This window comes from Coturnix japonica, chromosome 4 (genome assembly GCF_001577835.2).
Source record: "Coturnix japonica isolate 7356 chromosome 4, Coturnix japonica 2.1, whole genome shotgun sequence".
Lineage (NCBI taxonomy): Eukaryota > Metazoa > Chordata > Aves > Galliformes > Phasianidae > Coturnix > Coturnix japonica.
This window is the reverse complement of record NC_029519.1, coordinates 62,065,902-62,083,035: the sequence shown is the minus strand read 5'-3', so window position 1 is coordinate 62,083,035 and position 17,134 is coordinate 62,065,902. Positions and strand designations below refer to the sequence as shown.

Below are 17,134 nucleotides of genomic sequence, written 5' to 3'. Positions count from 1 at the left end.
GCTATCGCAGACATAAGAGCAGCAAAAACGCAAGTCACTAGGACAAATAGTAATAAATCAGAAAAGCCTGTCTAATCTGGGGAACGTTACTCAACAAGGAGTGAAAAACAGCCAGAAGCTGGTCATTTGGTGCAATCTTTCCTCGCAGTATGCAACGGGTTGTCATGCCAACCCAGTCCTCCTCATCAAAGTGCTGAACCAGTTGCTTGCATTTTAGGAACTCAGAAGACTTTCAAACAGGCTCCATAAAAAAGTGCTGAAATGCAGGATTTACAGGCATGCCTGCAATCAGGCACAGTCTGTGCCAAGATGAACCTCCATTTTGACCAATAGCAGCATAAACCGTAATTAGAAAAGCCCGACAACTTAAAAATCCTAAGGAAGCTCCAGATTAAGCACCTGCGCTATTCTTTCCTTCTTTAAAATATGGTGTGGTCTTTATCCTGCTATATGAGTTTCAACAGGGACTTCAAGCAGAGATGACTAATCTCAAGGAAAACAGGAAAGCAGATTAGTCAACATTAAAGGAAGAAAAACAAAACACAAAACATTCAACTAATTTGTTTCCATGGCCTGATATCTTCTCCCTTTCAACTGCCAAAAGCCAAGCTGCTGATACAAGAACTGAACAACTAGCACAGTAACAGAAGAAAACCAAGGGCCTTGGGAGAAGAAAGCTTTGGTGTCCCTGAAATATTGGTTGTTGGTGGTGCTAGTGAACATCCAGGATAGCACTGCCTGTTCAGTGTAAGAGGAACAATTCTGGAACAATACAGCCTGCAGACCAGAGGTGAAGCTATAAGAAACTAGCCCTCCCTTCCAACTCTTGTGATTCTGTGACTCACAGCAGCCCATGTGGTGCTATATTTAAGGTTTGCATCCAGCACAGTGCTGGTAACATACCTACGCTTCAGCAGTTGCTGAACAGCGCTTGCACAGGATCTTCACAGCCTTCTCTGCTTCTCTTGGTTGAGGGCAGCTAGATACTGGCTGGGCATTGGTCTGCTAGGGGGAGGTGGTGAGTCAATGTTTTTGCATCACATTGCTTTTCTCTTAACTTAGTTAACTATCTTTATCTTGACTCTCCTGCATTTTGCCTTTGAGTCTCTTCCCCATCCCGCTAGGGGGCAAACTAGCAGCTTACCTTGGAAGATTTCTTCTACATTCTGCAGGAGATGAGAATAATTTGTTTTAGAAAGTTACTTCTGCTAGCAAATTTTTGTTGCATGTGACCAGCATTATTTATTTCTTGCTTAATTGAAGTACTAGTTCTTTCCAGCAGGTGGCAAAAGCCTTTAATTAAAGATAACAATTGTTGAACACAGCTGTATAATATGCTCTAAAGCCATGGTGAGTGTGCATGGTGCAGTACCCTTGAGGCATTCTTCACCACAAATTCATCCAGATCAGTATTATTTTCCTCATCAACAAACCAGTAGAAGTGGTCTGCTAAATTACCTTTCTGGTCTAAAGTGATCCAGCACCATTTTGCATCTGCTTTTTGCACAGTACCTCTTTTTCCTTTGACATTTGCTATAGGGAGCAAGACTGAAGCACGTGCTCTTTAACTACTTTGTATTGTTTTAGAAGGGTTTTTTGTCTGATCTAATGATGGAAAATGGATGAGCCATCAGAGCAGAGACTGCAGGACTCATGCAGCAGGCTGCACATGCACTGCTGCAGCATACTCCGTGTGCACAGGAAAATCAATTTGCACAAGAGCCCAGCCTTCCCAATGCAAATCCCTCCCAGCCTGAGTCCTATCCCAGAAAATTCATCAGTCTTTGCAACAGCTGCCAACTATTTGGAAGAAAAGCACAGAAAAATCAGTCTGGTGTCTCCTCTGAATTTAAGTATTTCTGTACTAAAATACAGAGCCTGACTCTGTCTGATCAATGCAAATTGATATGTAAGCCTCTCAGAGAAGAGACTGTTAACTACTTCATTTGGTGGCAATGAGCAAAAATAATCCAGAACAATCAAACCAAACAGCAAGACTCAGCCTATAAATGCTGACATGAAACTCAGATGCTTCTGATATGAAGATGCCTTCAGAGCAGAGGGAAGCTGTGTCAGAGGGCCTCTGTGTTGCCAGCATCACTTTCTGCAGCAGTGTTGCAGGGCTTCAGGCAGCGCCTATGTGCAGCACAGAGCTGTGCTAGCATCTCAGCAGCCTTGATTCTCCACAAAGGAACCAATGCACCAGGAAGCTTCATGTCCAGGTAAAGCCTGTTTTACAAGAACCAGGCATTACTGAGTTCATCACCTCCTGATCCACAACTCACCGCTTGACTTGGACTGGATGAAGACGTGAAGGGTCCTGGGGTCTCCCTTAGACCTTCAGCTCTCCACTGGTGCTACTGACCCAGACACACATCATGAAGGACAGATCTGGGGGGTTGGACTCAATGATCTCTAAAGGTCCCTTACAACCCCTACAATTCTGTGATCTCATTCCCTTACCATACACCTGCCGTCAGGTACTGAAATGATGGAGTACACTGTGCTGCCATCAGTAACAGATTTATTCCACTGGAGGAATATAAGAAGCCTCGATAGTTTAAATTAGCTAGCATTAGTGAATCTGTTTAATCTGAATGACAGAAATAGTAAGACAGAGTGTGGAAGAAGGAGTTCAATAGAGTCAGCATTTTCTTTTCCCTTCAGGATACAAACTTTTGTAAAAAAAAAACAAACAACTGCATAAGAAGTGAGGTACCAAGAAGCTGATAATTTTCTTAACATAAACTATGATGAAGCCTACCAAATTCAGGAGGGAACAACATAGAGAATCAAAGGCAAGACTGCATTTCTCTGGAGAATGTATTGCATAAATACACAGATACAGCCTGAAGATTTAAAGAAGTTCTCATAAGTGGGTTTTGTGCATGTGGTTGGCTAATTAAGAGCCAGTGAAGTTGGCTAGTGGCAGAGACATACAATTCCAACGATAGCTTGGCTGAAACTGCTCTTCTTTGACGGTTTCATTCACAGCACTGTGCAAATGTACTAAAAAAAAAAATCTTCTGAATTTAATGATTCAATGAAAACAAAACATAAAATTGAATTACAACTGAGTTACTCTCTGAAATTAAATGTTTCACTTGGAGAATAAGTAAAAACTCCAAGAAGAGCCGTTTCCTATCTCCTGCACAAGCCCTGCACGTCCCTCAAACAGCGTGGATGCGTGGTGCAGTGTGGCAGCTGTTCTAAAACACCACAAAACCAGTGGATTTATCCACACAGCAGGAGGGTTTGGAACCCAATTTTAAACACAGTGGGACACAGGAAGGAAGAGAGGTGTGAGATGCCTGAAACTGCTTGCCCATAGCCACAGCCAAGCTCCCCAAACCCAAGTATAAGACAAGGGCACAAGGACAGACCAGTCATTGTCCCTCCCAGCAAGTTGAAGCACTGGGTCCCCTTCTGTCCCACTCCGAGGTCTGCTCTTCACACTTAGTCCTCCCTTCTACAGCAAAAAAATAAAGTATTCCTACCACATCCTACTCAATTTAGTGCCATAATTAACAGGATTTTAATGATCTATATACTGCATTGCTTTGCAACTTTAAGGCCATAGTCAAGCGTGGTAGAGAACAACCTAAAGGGTTCCTTTTTTCAGCACATCATCCAGAAACCTAATGTTTGAACATCTCCTAATTTACTTTATGCATCCATTGTTCCAAAGAAAAGGCAGTAGAAGTTATGACTAAAATCCTCTCTTAGAATTAGAGGCATATGAACACAAAATAATGCACGAGCACAGGAAGCAATGCATTACAGATCTCATGGCCTACAGCTCATCTAAAACAAAGACGTTCTGGAAAAGCTCACACAAACCAGAAGCTAAGGCTCTGCTGAAGCTTCTAAACTCACCTGTTTCCAATTATTCCAGCTTTGAGACTTTTTTTTTTCCCCCTCCTTTTAAACTATAACCTTTTCAAAAGCAATCTTGCTTCAGGTGAACTGAGTCTTATTGGGAGATTGTTCAGCCTGGAAAAGAGGCTCAGGGGAGACCTTATCACTCTCTACAACTGCGTGAAAGGAGGTTGTGGTGATGAGGAGGTCAAACTTTTCTCCCAGATAGCAACAATAGGATGAGAAGTAATGGCCTGAAGTTGTTTCAGAGGAGGTTCAGGTTGGATATTAGGAAATATTTCTTCTCAGGAAGAATGGCAATGAATTGAAACACGTTGGCCAGGGAGGTGATAGAGTTACTGTCCTTTGAGGTGCTTAAAAAACATGGAGATTTGACACTGGAGGACATGGGTTAGTAGGCATAGTTGAACTAAATGATCTTAGAAGTCATAATAGAAGCATAGAATGGCCTGGGTTGAAAAGGACCACAACAATCATCTAGTTTCAACCCCCCTGCCATATGCAGGGCCACCAACCACTAGACCAGGCTGCCCAGAGCCACATCCAGCCTGGCCTTGAATGCCTCCAGGGATGGGGCATCCACAACCTCTATGGGCAACCTGTTCCAGTGCGTCACCACCCTCTGTGTGAAAAATTTTCTCCTAATCTCTAACCTAAACCTCCCGTCTCAGTTTAAAACCATTTCCCCTTGTCCTGTCACTATCCACCCTTGTAAACAGCCATTTCCCCTCCTGTTTAAACGCTCGCTTCAAGTACTGGAAGACCGCAATGAGGTCTCCCCGGAGCTTTCTCTTCTCAAAACTAAACAAGCCCAGTTCCCTAAACCTTTCCTCACAGGAGAGGTGCTCCAGCCCTCTCGTCATGGCAAACTCAACTTAATAAACATTAGCCAGAAACAAACCTAACACCTTTTAGCTGGAGCTAATTCTTCAGTTCTGCGGCATCACAACAGAATCTCACTTGCAATCTGCACCTCCTGCTTCTTTATTTGATGTCAAGTATATGATCCAAACAGCTACTTGCTTTGAAAAAATCTTCACAAGTTCTCCCTAAAGTTGTATATGCCAGGAGCATAAGAACAAAAGTTTTCTTTATTGTGAAACCTGAATCTCCCTCAAATCAAACAATTTCTTCGCAGGAATGTAAATCTGACAACATACAGTAAAAACAATACACAAAACTCTCCAGGACATGACATACCTCGGGCCATCCAGACTGATTAATGTTACAGAAAAAACACAGCTAATTGTCATCACAAGATGTTACAAACACTGTAATGTTTTCTAATGCACAGCTTTCAGTTTCCCGACCACACACATTTCCGTATCCTGGTTTTTATTAATTTCTTAAAGTTCCTTCACTCTTGCTCTTCTGTTCCGCTACTGAAAACGCTCATACACACTGACAGGCAATCAATTACTTTCTGTTACTCTGGAAGGAACAAGGTCATTGAGAACCCTGAAAATAACAGCTCAACTGTACATCAGAAACTAAGATCAAGACAGAACTCCTTATGTCTGCTGCTTTAACATGCATTGGCACTACCATGGGACTAGTGCATGCATGTCCACTCACCCTATTATTAACATGGACATAGCTGAACTAAAAGAAGCATAAAAACAGATAACACAAATATAAAACTGCTTCTCTGGAAGGAGTGTGGTATTGCCTGGAGAAAGAGTGAAAAGGGAAGGATGGATGAATGTCACCAATCTGTAGTCACAAAGGGTGCGAAGAACGAGAGGATGGAAAGGAAATGAACAGTCACTGTTATTTACTGCTTCCTATAGCAGTAAAGCAAAGGGCACCTAACAAAATTATCAGAGAGCAATTTTATAACAAAGGGAAGTACTCCTTCATGCATCACATAATTAAATTGTGGAACTCATAGTCACAGGATATTGTGGATGCCAGAAGTACAAATGAGATCGAAAATGATTAAATAAATTAATGTTAGAAAAGTTTATCTATAGCAATTAAAAGATAATGTGAACGACATACCAGGTCTGAAAGCCCAAAACTACCAACTGCTGAAAGAGAAATGATGTAAGGGGGAGAAGCACTCGCTGTACTCTGGATCTGGTTTTGGTGTTGTTTTTAATTTACTTCTATTCCACCCATATGTTTTTGCTACTGACTCCTGTCAGAAGCAATCCATTAAAGAAAAGCCATCTTTACAAGCTGATGAACTACCCAGTAAGGTACAAAACCGAACTTCAGTTCCTGTAGCCCAGTTGCAAGCCTGAACTTTGAGTCAGGACAGTGTTTGCACTGGAAATGGTGGACAGTAACAATGCAGTTACGGGACTGAATATCATTATCCCTCTATATTTTTTTAACCTTCTGTTTTCTATTAGCACTTATTTAAAAGGATGACGTTACTACTTTTACACTAAATTGTACAGAACAGTTTAATAGATGGACATTTTTGCACAGGCAAGTATATTTACCTGGTTTAAATACATTGATGAAAAAGAAAAAGACTGTCAGAAATGCCTGGAAGACCAGGCGCTATGAGCAGATCTGATCCAGTGATTACTGTAGAGCCCACTGCTTGAGAAACACATTAAAGTGTTTTGGTGGAGAGGGGAAGATTAACTTCTCCTATGGCTACAAAAAAAAGCTGAGAGAATTAAATAAGAATACTACCTTAATGCTAAAAGATGCACAATGACCTAAATGGATTCTTGTTTCTGAAGACACATACTTTTCAGACTACTGCTTGGGGACAGGGTGTATTTCTTTCAAGGGAAACATTACAGCTCTGTTTTCATTTTGGTTTCTTGGTGTAAATGGAAACAACCATTCTTATTCTCCAGCACTAACAAACAGCCTTTATAAATGCAAGATACCTATAAGCATTATTTTGTAATTAAAAAGAGGATATAAGCTAAATGTGCTGTTAATAAGAATGCTCAGTGTAAGCCCTCATCTGCAGTAAAGCTGTATGCCTGAGTAGAACCAGAGATTACCATTGCTAGTCTGTTTTTGGTGTGTTCTGCAGGGAGTGCAGCTTTTAAAGCAGTGGTAGATAGTCATCTTTAAAAAAAAAAATACTGGTAAATAATTATTATACCAAAGTAAATGAGATTTGGAAGCTGGTCAAACGTAGCATCTCAATCTACTGGCAGAGAGACTTCAGAAAGGGCCCTCTGCACCATTCCTTGGAAACCACTACTCTTTTTGAGTCCCAGGTCATCTATTCATTTGGGATTGTTGTAGCTGAAGCTTGTCACAGATGAAGAATTGCTCCCAGGTTAGGAGCACGTCAACACCCAGGAACAGGCAGCTTTCCTCTGGGAAGCATTAAGCATGGTGAACTGTGCTCCAATGCTCTCTGGAACAGCCCCTTGAAACTAAAACCTTGTGAAGCTGAAGTGGACACATGTCACAGAGGAACAGAGAATGGGGCAACTACCTGTTCCCTATGCAGTCAGCTGGGATTGTTTAGCCTGGAGAAGAGGAGGCTCAGGGGAGACCTCATTACACTCTACCACTTCCTGAAGGGAGGTTGTGATGAGTAGGGGCTTGGCCTCTTCTGCCAGGCAACAAACAGGACCCAAGGAAATGGTCACAAGTTGTATCAGAGGAGGTTTAGACTGGACATAAGAAGGAACTTTATCACTCAGAGAGTGGTCAGGCACTGGAATGGCTGCCCAGGGAGGTGGTGGATTTATGTATTCTTCCTGTTCTTCATGTACCTTTGTTAACAAAGCCTTGGTTAAGTCTGAGTGCAGTTAACCAAGGGAAATCTGTATAGTCAGGAGACTAAAACGTTCCTAGGTTTATATGCTGACAGGATCCAGAGGGGGGGNGGGGGGGGGAAAGAAAAAAAGAAAAAAAATCAGGAAACTCATTATCTCATTATTCTGGTTTAGTTAAGCATGAAGGAAAACAAGGCAATTTAACACAAAATATTACCTTGAAAACCTGCTATGGTTACAGTGTGTGATAATTTATGTTGGCTTGCCCACAGAGAAAGAATGAAAAGCATTGTAATTTTTGTTTTATTACTTTTCTAAATGCAAAATCCAACACAGATCACTCTTTCTTACTACTCCTTTGGAGTGAATGCAGCTGAAAACAGAAAGTTGTGTATAGTAAGGTTTTTTGTGGATCAAAGATCATTCTTCTGACCAAGTTCAACTGATTGATTTAGGACTGGCAAAACTGGTGTTCATTAAAAATGAACAGAAACATGTCCAAGGTACTAGTCAACACTCGTTGAGAGATACCAATCAATTACGGGCTGTAAAACACCTCACCTTTCTAAGCCCCAAACATCACTCTGCGTACCATAAGTTGCGTTACCTTGAACTGCAGGGAATGTGCAGAGGTGCTGCTCTTATCTAGACAGATCCCCCCCTGACCCTGGGCTGCATTAAATAAAGCAGCCCCATGGGAGCTATTTGTGACGTGTAAAGGAAAAAACAGAAGTCCAGTTCATCATGGATTATAACCCTATGTAAAAACCTAGAAGTCCTACAGAACACAAGTCCAAAACATCACTTGTCAAATCACTACTTAAATGACAAGCAGCTTTAGACACCTCTACAGTACTTATCCTGCAGCTTAAGCTTTGTCAGGTATCAGCTGATGTCATGTTGAATTTTTGTTAACAAATAACTGTATTCAACACCTAGAGCTAAGAGACATTATAATCCAGAGCTTTGATAAAGTAAAAGAGAAGAGAAGGTGTTACTTACAGTTACCAGATGCTCCCATACAGTTCAACACGTACTTATCTGCTACCAGCATCCTTAAAGTTTGCTCCGTACATGTCCCAACAGCTTCACATTCTCCCTCTGTGTAGCACCTCCAAATCAGTCTCCAGCTCAAACAGGGAAAATACACCGCTAAGCTTAACCAGACACTTACTTAATTAGTCTAACAAGGAACAGTGCTTTGGGTGGGAGAAAAGCAAAGCCACCTCATTCAACTGAAGATAGAAATAACAGAGGAAACACCCCATGCTGATGGTATAAACGACTGCATTTTTTAGTAAGCCAGGAAAACCTGCGAGAGGCTGCAACAGAGGAACTGCAGCAGTGTGTGCATTCAGGGTACTCTCTACTGAATTGATTCCAGCTCGCAAGACAGTGATGTATTTTCTGACCAACTCTGCTCAGGAGACAAGCTTTTGAAACAGTACTTTCAGCCCACAAGCACTCAGATATCAATCACATCAAGATTTAATCAGCTCAACTTTGGACCAGAACAGCCCCTCACCCTGCAAACCAACCCTAGTCATAAATTTATGGTGGGTTTGTTGTTTTTTTTTTCCTTAGTTGCCTGTATGAACGTGAAAAGAAAAGCTTTAGAAAAACATATGGCAAAGATCCACTCGTTGAGGACAAAATTCCTCTTAAGGCTGATAACCTCCAACTCCCTGAAGGTGCACTGCAGCAATGGTAGAAATTGATTTAGTGAAAAGCTTCTATTAGCGAGAGCACTGCTCTCATCAGAAAGTCCCTCCCCTTGTTATAATCAATAATTTAAGCAAAGCCAAGAATCGTATCAGCCAAAATGACCAGGGCAACTGACTTTCTTTTTCTTGCCGAGTAAAGGTAAAATTAAATTAAAGTCTCAGTGGGAATACATTCTAATTTAAAAACAAATCAGGGCAATCTGAGTTGTGCGTTTATTTTGAGAAGGGGAAGAGAGAAGGGCTCTTTTGTTCCTTACTGAAAACTTCTCAGGTTCACAGAAAGGCCAAAATCCACTTCTAAAACACGAAAGCAGCTATAGCCTTAGGTTCAGAGAATCTTAACCTGCAATGCTCACCTATACACAAACAAGAAACAAATGAGCTCCAGAGGCTTACAACCCTTACTTCAGGTACAGTAGCAGTGTCACTACAGTACGTTAGTGTACTGCAGCCATATCTGAATTAATAATTGAATACGAGTTTAATATTTAAATTTATCCCTGTACAATCTCAACTGAAAAGCTACTGAGAAAATAGGAAGATGAGTTTAGTTAAATTATGACACTGATTAAAGTAGTTTCATTAAGACCATTTCTGGAATAATTCTGCGACTGTGTACTATATACTGAGTAATATATTAGTCCAGGATATGAAACGATATAGGCATAACACTAACAACATAATAAATAGTGGTTAAAAACTATCCCAGTAACATAATATCATATACAAATGGATTTAAGTTCCAAATGCCCCAGAGTCAGAAAGCAGACAGCAAAAATACATGCCTGAGATGTGGGGCTGTTATCCCCCGCAGCTTGAGGATTTCTCATCTCTGAAGTATCAAGGATAAATCTACCGTGCAAAAAGAAGGACATACTCTGCTAGGGTTTCAAAATCCAGATCTCAGATAGTACAGGAAGCCTATTTAATGTCATTAGCTTGAGTTCTGTGGCAGCCTGGTATTGGATATTTACAGCCGAATGTTTAACACCCAAGGGGTTCACACATCTTGCTATCAAGCAATTGAGTCTTAATTGCAAATGTGTGTGCTTTCATGGGATTGTGTGAAAAAGGCTTCATGTCCCTTACGGCAGGGACCAAAGACAATTTTAAGCAAGGGCTGAGTTTGAAGCAAGTTCTCTGCAGCATACCAAGTCCCATCATACAAATCCTCTCCCGGTCTTAATCTGCCCACCTCATTCTGCAACAGCAGCACCAAACCCAAGGCTACCTGCAGCACCAGTTAGTCCAGTTTGTGGCACATGCTGTAGGTTTCTGTGAATTTAATGTCACAGTAGCACAGTTATGACTCAAAGGATTAATTCAGCCAATCATCAGTTAAAGCTGACTTAAATTTCAGTCACTTCAAGCTGAGCTGTGTGAGAGGTAAACACAACGAGGCAGGTATTGCTTCCGAGTTGGGAGACTCAAGAAATTATACCTGCCCCCTGCACTGCAGCACTCCTGAACCTGAATCACTACTGCTGCACGGCAATACTATTCCTCTATCACATTTGCTGTATCACAGAAGACAAACAAACACCCAGCCAGATCTGGTGTGCCTGGTCAGCATGCAGAACCCAAACTGCCTACATTTTTCTGCTGCCAGCTACACTCAAACATTCAGCTTGCCCCAAGGAACAGCAGTCCACAGGCTGAGTCCTTCCAAAGGTAACAACAGGCTTCCCCTCCCTCCCCTATAGATTTTTACACTCATTTCTAAAGCATCAATCAAGTAGATTAAAACTTGGCTTAAGTTCTATGCACCATTAAAAAGTGCTGAGACAGAGATTTGCTGGATCAATTTTGGTCATAATTTGTGACCACTTTCACAACTTTACGAATTGAAAACTTTTCCCCCCCAAGGAGGACCTGTCAGTCTGCTCTCAGATACAGGCAGATTTTCTTCTGTGCATCTTTCTTAACATCCCTCTGAAAGGGCCATAAGGATCCTGACTTTTCCCATTACCTTTTCTGATTTCCCTTCCTTAGCTTGGTCATGTGTCTGTCTGAAACCCAACCCTTTCCATGGTCTCAAAGGAGACCTGGAAAAGAAATGCAACCCTCGGCACAGTAGAGCTTCAGCAAGAAGATGCATTCATACCATAGGAGGACACACAGGTTCTGGAATTACACCTTTGCATTCGTGAAACAACAGAAGCTTGAAAAGCTTCCAAAAATAGTTGATCAGGTAAAGTATGAGACATTAAGCAGTTCACCTTTTCTGAAACTCAAGTTTTCCCTATAGACACTTAGAACAGTCTTCTGTATTGTTGAAAGACACAATGAGCCCCGTTTGAAAAGCATGTTAAACTATTCCTCAACATTAGAAAACAATGTAAACTATACTACAGAGACACTGTGCTACTTCTAGTGCTCTGAAGATCTTGCAGACTACTCTATAGCCTTCACTTCCCTGGCAGTGCAATGCCAGCATTCACTTTCCTGTGTTGTCCCACCTTAAGCTCAAGCTACACGAGCAATAGTTCATGCCACAACATTAACTCAATTTATACATCTATATTTATTAGCCGTCCAAATTCAAAAGGGTGCTCATCACCCATTTTATCACAGAAACCTTGGGTTTCAAACCAGAGTGGTTATGTGAGCGCTGAAGCCAAGGATTCAGCTACTGCACTGAGAAGGGAAGACTGACCACAACATCCAAGAGAAGCAAATGGCTTCTGTGCCACCAGCAGCAGCAGTCTGTACCCAGGAAATCACCTCTCAAGTTCAGTTTACCCTCTACCAGTAGACCCTGGATGCTGGTCATTACTTTGAACACTGTATAAATAACCACGTGGCACTATAGGTATTTTTTTCTCTTAAACTGACTTGGCTTCTCTTAAAAATCCTCTCATAGGAATAGCTCAAAGGAATAGAAACATATAAGCATGCACCTCCCATATAGAGTGATACCTGCATCAATACTCATATGCAGCAACAGTCACCTTTATTATTTTGCAAGCAAATGGTCAGGTCTGAGACTATAAAACCTGCATTGTTCTCAATATTTGGCTATCAGCAACAGGCAGGATCAAAACAAAACAAGGACTGCCTGCTATTAAATTTGTGGGCCATTAGGATGCATAGCGGGTATGAACCAAAACCTCTTATTCCTTAAAGTCAGATGCTTACCTAGAATCCTACAATTGTTCAAATGATAGTATATTTTGTCCCCAGTATTACAGGACTTGTGCTTATCCACAGCATAATTGACTGTATTTCTATTACCATAAATCATTTTCTACACTCAGGAGCACAGAAAACATGTTCTGTAGTAAATAACATCCTTGTTGTCTCTATCAGATAGGTACTGCAAAGGAAAACTGAAGCTTTTAAAAGACATTCATTTTAATTTTGTTCAAGATGCAGGTTAAAATCAGGGGCAGGACTCACCCTTGGTATAAATCTTTCTGACTAGTTCCTAATTTGCTGCAATTTTTATTGTATTAGAGGGCTGTTCTATCCATACACACAGGCTCCATTTGCAAGATCCCAACTCTCCCTCCCCAAGGGCCTGTCTCATTGCTGCCATTTCTGCGCTAAGCTGAACTTGTTTATTTGTAACCAGCCATTAAACTGACATCCTGGATTTGTTGAGAGAGCAGCAGCAGGCGAGCGTTTGCTCAAAGGCAGTCACATTCAGCAGCAGTGCTGCCTGAAAGGAGGAGAATTGCCCTTTTGACTCCCCCTCTTTGATTGATATCCTCATCTAGGGATATGAATCCATCCACCAAGGGCCTTCCTCCTTGCTATGGGAAGGTTGAATTGGTTGCCTCATTTTTTACTCCCCACTCAGAAAAAGACTCCAGTCTTTCAAAAGCACCTTTCCATTAGATCACAAATAAGAAGTTTCCCATCTTGAACAGTAATGTGTTCCTAGAGCACACAAAGCTTAAGAATCAATTCTTCAGGGTCTTTAAGTAACATACTTCCAAAAACAAAGCAAGCAAACCCTCTACCACTCGGTTATCCAGGATCTGAATAATGAGTTGTGTTAGCAGTGGGAAGGGGAAGATAAAGCAATTTAAAAGACCTGAAAGCAGCATATTGCAATTTTCAGCTGTGTGCTGTGAGGTAAATGGTATTTCTGTCATACTCCTATGTATGCAAGAGCACTAAACACAATCTCTGGACTGAACATTAATAATTCTCCATGCATCTGCTGCACTGTACTGTTTAATAGATTAACTGTTCTTGAAACTCTTATCTTTTTTTTTTCCTTCCCAGAAGCCATATAACTAAAGCTGTCTGTTTTTGCAGTTTTTTTTATCCTGGATGCTGTTCTCCCTTTGGCTGCTGAAGCACAAGGACTGAAGACCATCCATGATGTTCTCCTTCTGCCCAGGCACAGTGGTAGCAAGGAGCCCGGTGGTACCCATCCTATGAAGCCCAAGTGCAACTGAAAGACCCTAAACAGCTCAGAAAATCCTCTTTTCCAAGTGCCAAAAGAACTCAGATGTCACACTGGTAACATACAGCTTGGAAGGAAGAAATTAAGCACGTTAATTAAGAGTAAAAGAGACAAAACTTGTACTAGCTCATCCTGGGTGACCCTTATTTAATTAAGTTACTTGGAATTATGCTAATTTAATTTTCACTGAACATAAATTTTCTATCTACGTTTTCCCATCGTCAAGCCTTGGGCAAGTGCATAGACAGAGCTAACAAACTCAGCACTGTTATCTAAAACCAGACGTTTTCTCCAGAAAATGCTATCAGTGATGGCATGCCCACCATATATCTTGAGGAGTAATATTAACAGCAATCTCAGTAAACTGAAAACATGTTCAGTTTTCACAGGAAGAGATGACTATACAAAAAATTCTATAGCAGCAAAGGTTTGTTACATGTCAAAAAGGACTGAAAGATCCTTATGCCATGCAGCAGTAGGGACATCTTGCTGTGACTGCACTCCCACACTAAAACCCAAGCTCACTGTTGTTACAATCACACCCAAAGGACATTGTCTCAAATGCTAGACAACAGGTAAGGAAGCGATGAATTGGATCACTGTAGCCTCCAAACAGTACAAAACTCCTATACAGTAATAATGAAATCACTTTAAATAAAAACAACTTAATCACACAGAATCACAGAACTGTAGGGGTTGGAAGGGACCTCTAGAGATCATCGAGTCCAACCCCCCTGCCCAAGCAGGTTCCCTACACCACGTCGCACAGGTAGGCATCCAGTCCTACATAACGTAACTAAAGATAAATTTGTTTAGCTCCACATCACCCTCAAGAATTACACCACCTCCCCTCATTTTGACTAAGTTGTATCTTTAAAGATTGGCTTGGATATTAAAAAAAGCCCCAAAGTGATGAAGCCCATTAACCAGGATAAATGAGAACTCTGCAGTTTTAAAAATAATAAAGACATGTTGTAAATCACAACAGAGCTCAGACAGTCACCATTACTGTCCAAATAATTAATGAGCCTAGACTTTCAAAATATGCCATGATTTCAACTTCTGAATTACTGCATGAAACTGAATCACAAAAAAAAACCAATCAAACCCATGAGTTAAATGACCCAAATTAATGTTCTTTCCCTTTGAAACAAAAGCACATCATCAAATAACTGAGGGCTCACAAAGATTTGAATTAGAAAAGTAAAATTTCTACCAAACCTGAAAATATTTGCTCAAAAGCAACTCTTCATACTCACAGAAGATTTTCCTTGCCATATGCAGGCAAACAGCAACAGTTGAGCACCTCTAAATAATTGTGTGCATCTCATTGCACAGACTCACTGAGCGCTGGGGTGATTATTTATAAACCGGCAGTGGTGAAGTTTGCATATTACTGGCATTATTGAAGCAGTTTGGAGTTACAGTGAAACTTTGGGTCCCGCAGCTTTTAGGATCCTACCTAAAGCATCTGATGGTGCCTTTTCCAAATCAAACTGCAAGGCACTATGACCAAACAAGAAGGGAGCTGTGTGCTGGCCAAGCAGCATCCACGTTTGGATGCAATCCATGCCCCCATAAATACATAGCAAAACTGCCCTACTCCTTCCTTCTGCCAGCTGGGACGGCTCAGCCCCACGTTCCCAACACTAACAGCTACAAGCAGCTGCTGCTGCCTACCTGTTTCGTCAGGAGAACTGGGCGATGTGCTGTCCTGGGACAGTGTAGTCCAGCTGGAGTCCTCATCACTTGGAGCCAGGTTCTGAATCCTGTGCAGCGCGCAGTCTGTTTTGGCTCCCGTTTTGGGATGGTCCTTCTTAGTCTCAGGGCTGGAGGACACCGTGGCAGTTTGGCCATCCTCTGGGCTCGACTGTTTGTTTTGCTTCTGGGGCAGGACTTCCCCATTGACAATAATGGTGGAAGCCTGGCTGTTGCTTTGTGCGGATTTATCTTCCATCGTGGCAAAGCTCTGCTCCAGCTCTCTGGCAGACGTCTCCAGGTCTGCATAGTAATTCAGGAAGCTCTTGGTCCTCCTGGGCTGTGAGGGCAATATTTCACAGCTGGAGGAGTCCTGTGGGATCGGCTCTTTGCCTTCAAACTTCTCAGAAGTCACACTGACGCCGGCTGTGGTGCTGAGGTTCTTGTTGGGATCCTGCTGGCCCTGCTCGGCAGCTTTTCTCAGCTGGTTTTCTCCATTCTTCACCAGCTTCATGTTGGCAGAGCTGCTCCCCAGAAGGGGCTGTGCAGCCGGGTCTGAGAGGCCCATGGCTGTCTGTATGTTAGTCAGCGCATACTTCTTCCTGCATTTGGGAGGAGTGCTGTTCTTGGTCTCGGTGTGCCGGATCTCAGCGTTCAGCAGCTCGTTGTGAGAGGAGCGCAGGCTGAGGGTGTTGGGTGGTGTGGCGGGGCCGTTGCGATTCACCACGTCCGTCGTGCTGCTGCTGGCCATAAACACCGCCAGTGCGTCCACACCGGAATCGACTAGGAAAGAAAGAGAGGCAGAGATGAAACACTTGTGTTATGTAGCATTTTGGCTTCTGGTAAAGGGATGCGGCACTTTACATAATGGCTTTATAGAAGGAAAATCACCATAATCTAAGTGGGTAAGAGAACAAAAAAACAGCTTAGCTTATTAAATAGAGAAAAACAGAGGCAGAGAAAATACAGAGCGATCATCACCGTGAAGCTGAGAAGACAAGCAGAAGGCTTGACCCTGTGTCAGTGAGGTGTTTTTTCATGTCTGAGCTCCTTCACGCCCAGCAAGCTGGGGAAAGGAGAACAGCCCTCAGCAAATGCATCAAAGCCCAGGAGCTGTTCCTGCTCTCAACCCATTCACTACCTCAGGGGTGCAAGAGAGGAAGAACTTCTCCGGTGCCCATCACTAGGAAGCAGAAAATCAGAGACATTTCTCAAGAGACTGTGTGCAGATGTTGCTCCTCCTTCAGGTACTGTCAGTACAACTGCCTACTCAGCCCTTGCCTCCTCACACCTGAAGTTGTTTCTATTTTTTTTTCCCCTGTAAAGGGAAAGGGCAATGAAAGTTTGAGCATTTCAGGCTCTTAGTGAGGGTATTTATTGGGTCCTTTATGGCAAGAAGGGCTACTCAGAATAGAGTGATTCCTCAATAACACCATAATTATTTTATATATCTAAAGGCACAGTGATGATGGGTTGATGGTTGGACTAAATGATCTTAAAGGTCTTCTCCAGCCTTTATGATTTTCTACTTTTATGGCACGGAGAAGCAATGGACAAGGAAGATAGAAAGATGAGGAAACAATTGGTGCACCTTGTTTGACACAGCATTCTATTACACAAAACTGTATTTGAGTTTAGGGTGGGGTAGAGTGCTTTGGATTCCCCCATAAAATATCCTGCTCTAATTCAATCAGCTTAAAGAGGGAGAAAAA

The 17,134-nt window shown here is 42.1% G+C and overlaps 1 protein-coding gene across 20 annotated transcripts in view; it reads right to left on the bottom strand.

Moving 5' to 3' along the window:
* APBB2 (amyloid beta precursor protein binding family B member 2) overlaps positions 1–17,134 on the bottom strand; it is a 141,979-nt gene that overhangs the window by 57,552 nt on the left and 67,293 nt on the right. For all 20 annotated transcript variants that reach the window (XM_015862395.2, XM_015862411.2, XM_015862414.2 and 17 more), the window contains one exon: positions 15,405–16,205. In XM_015862395.2, the coding sequence (XP_015717881.1) occupies positions 15,405–16,205 (801 nt within the window). The remainder of the gene's footprint in view (positions 1–15,404; positions 16,206–17,134) is intronic.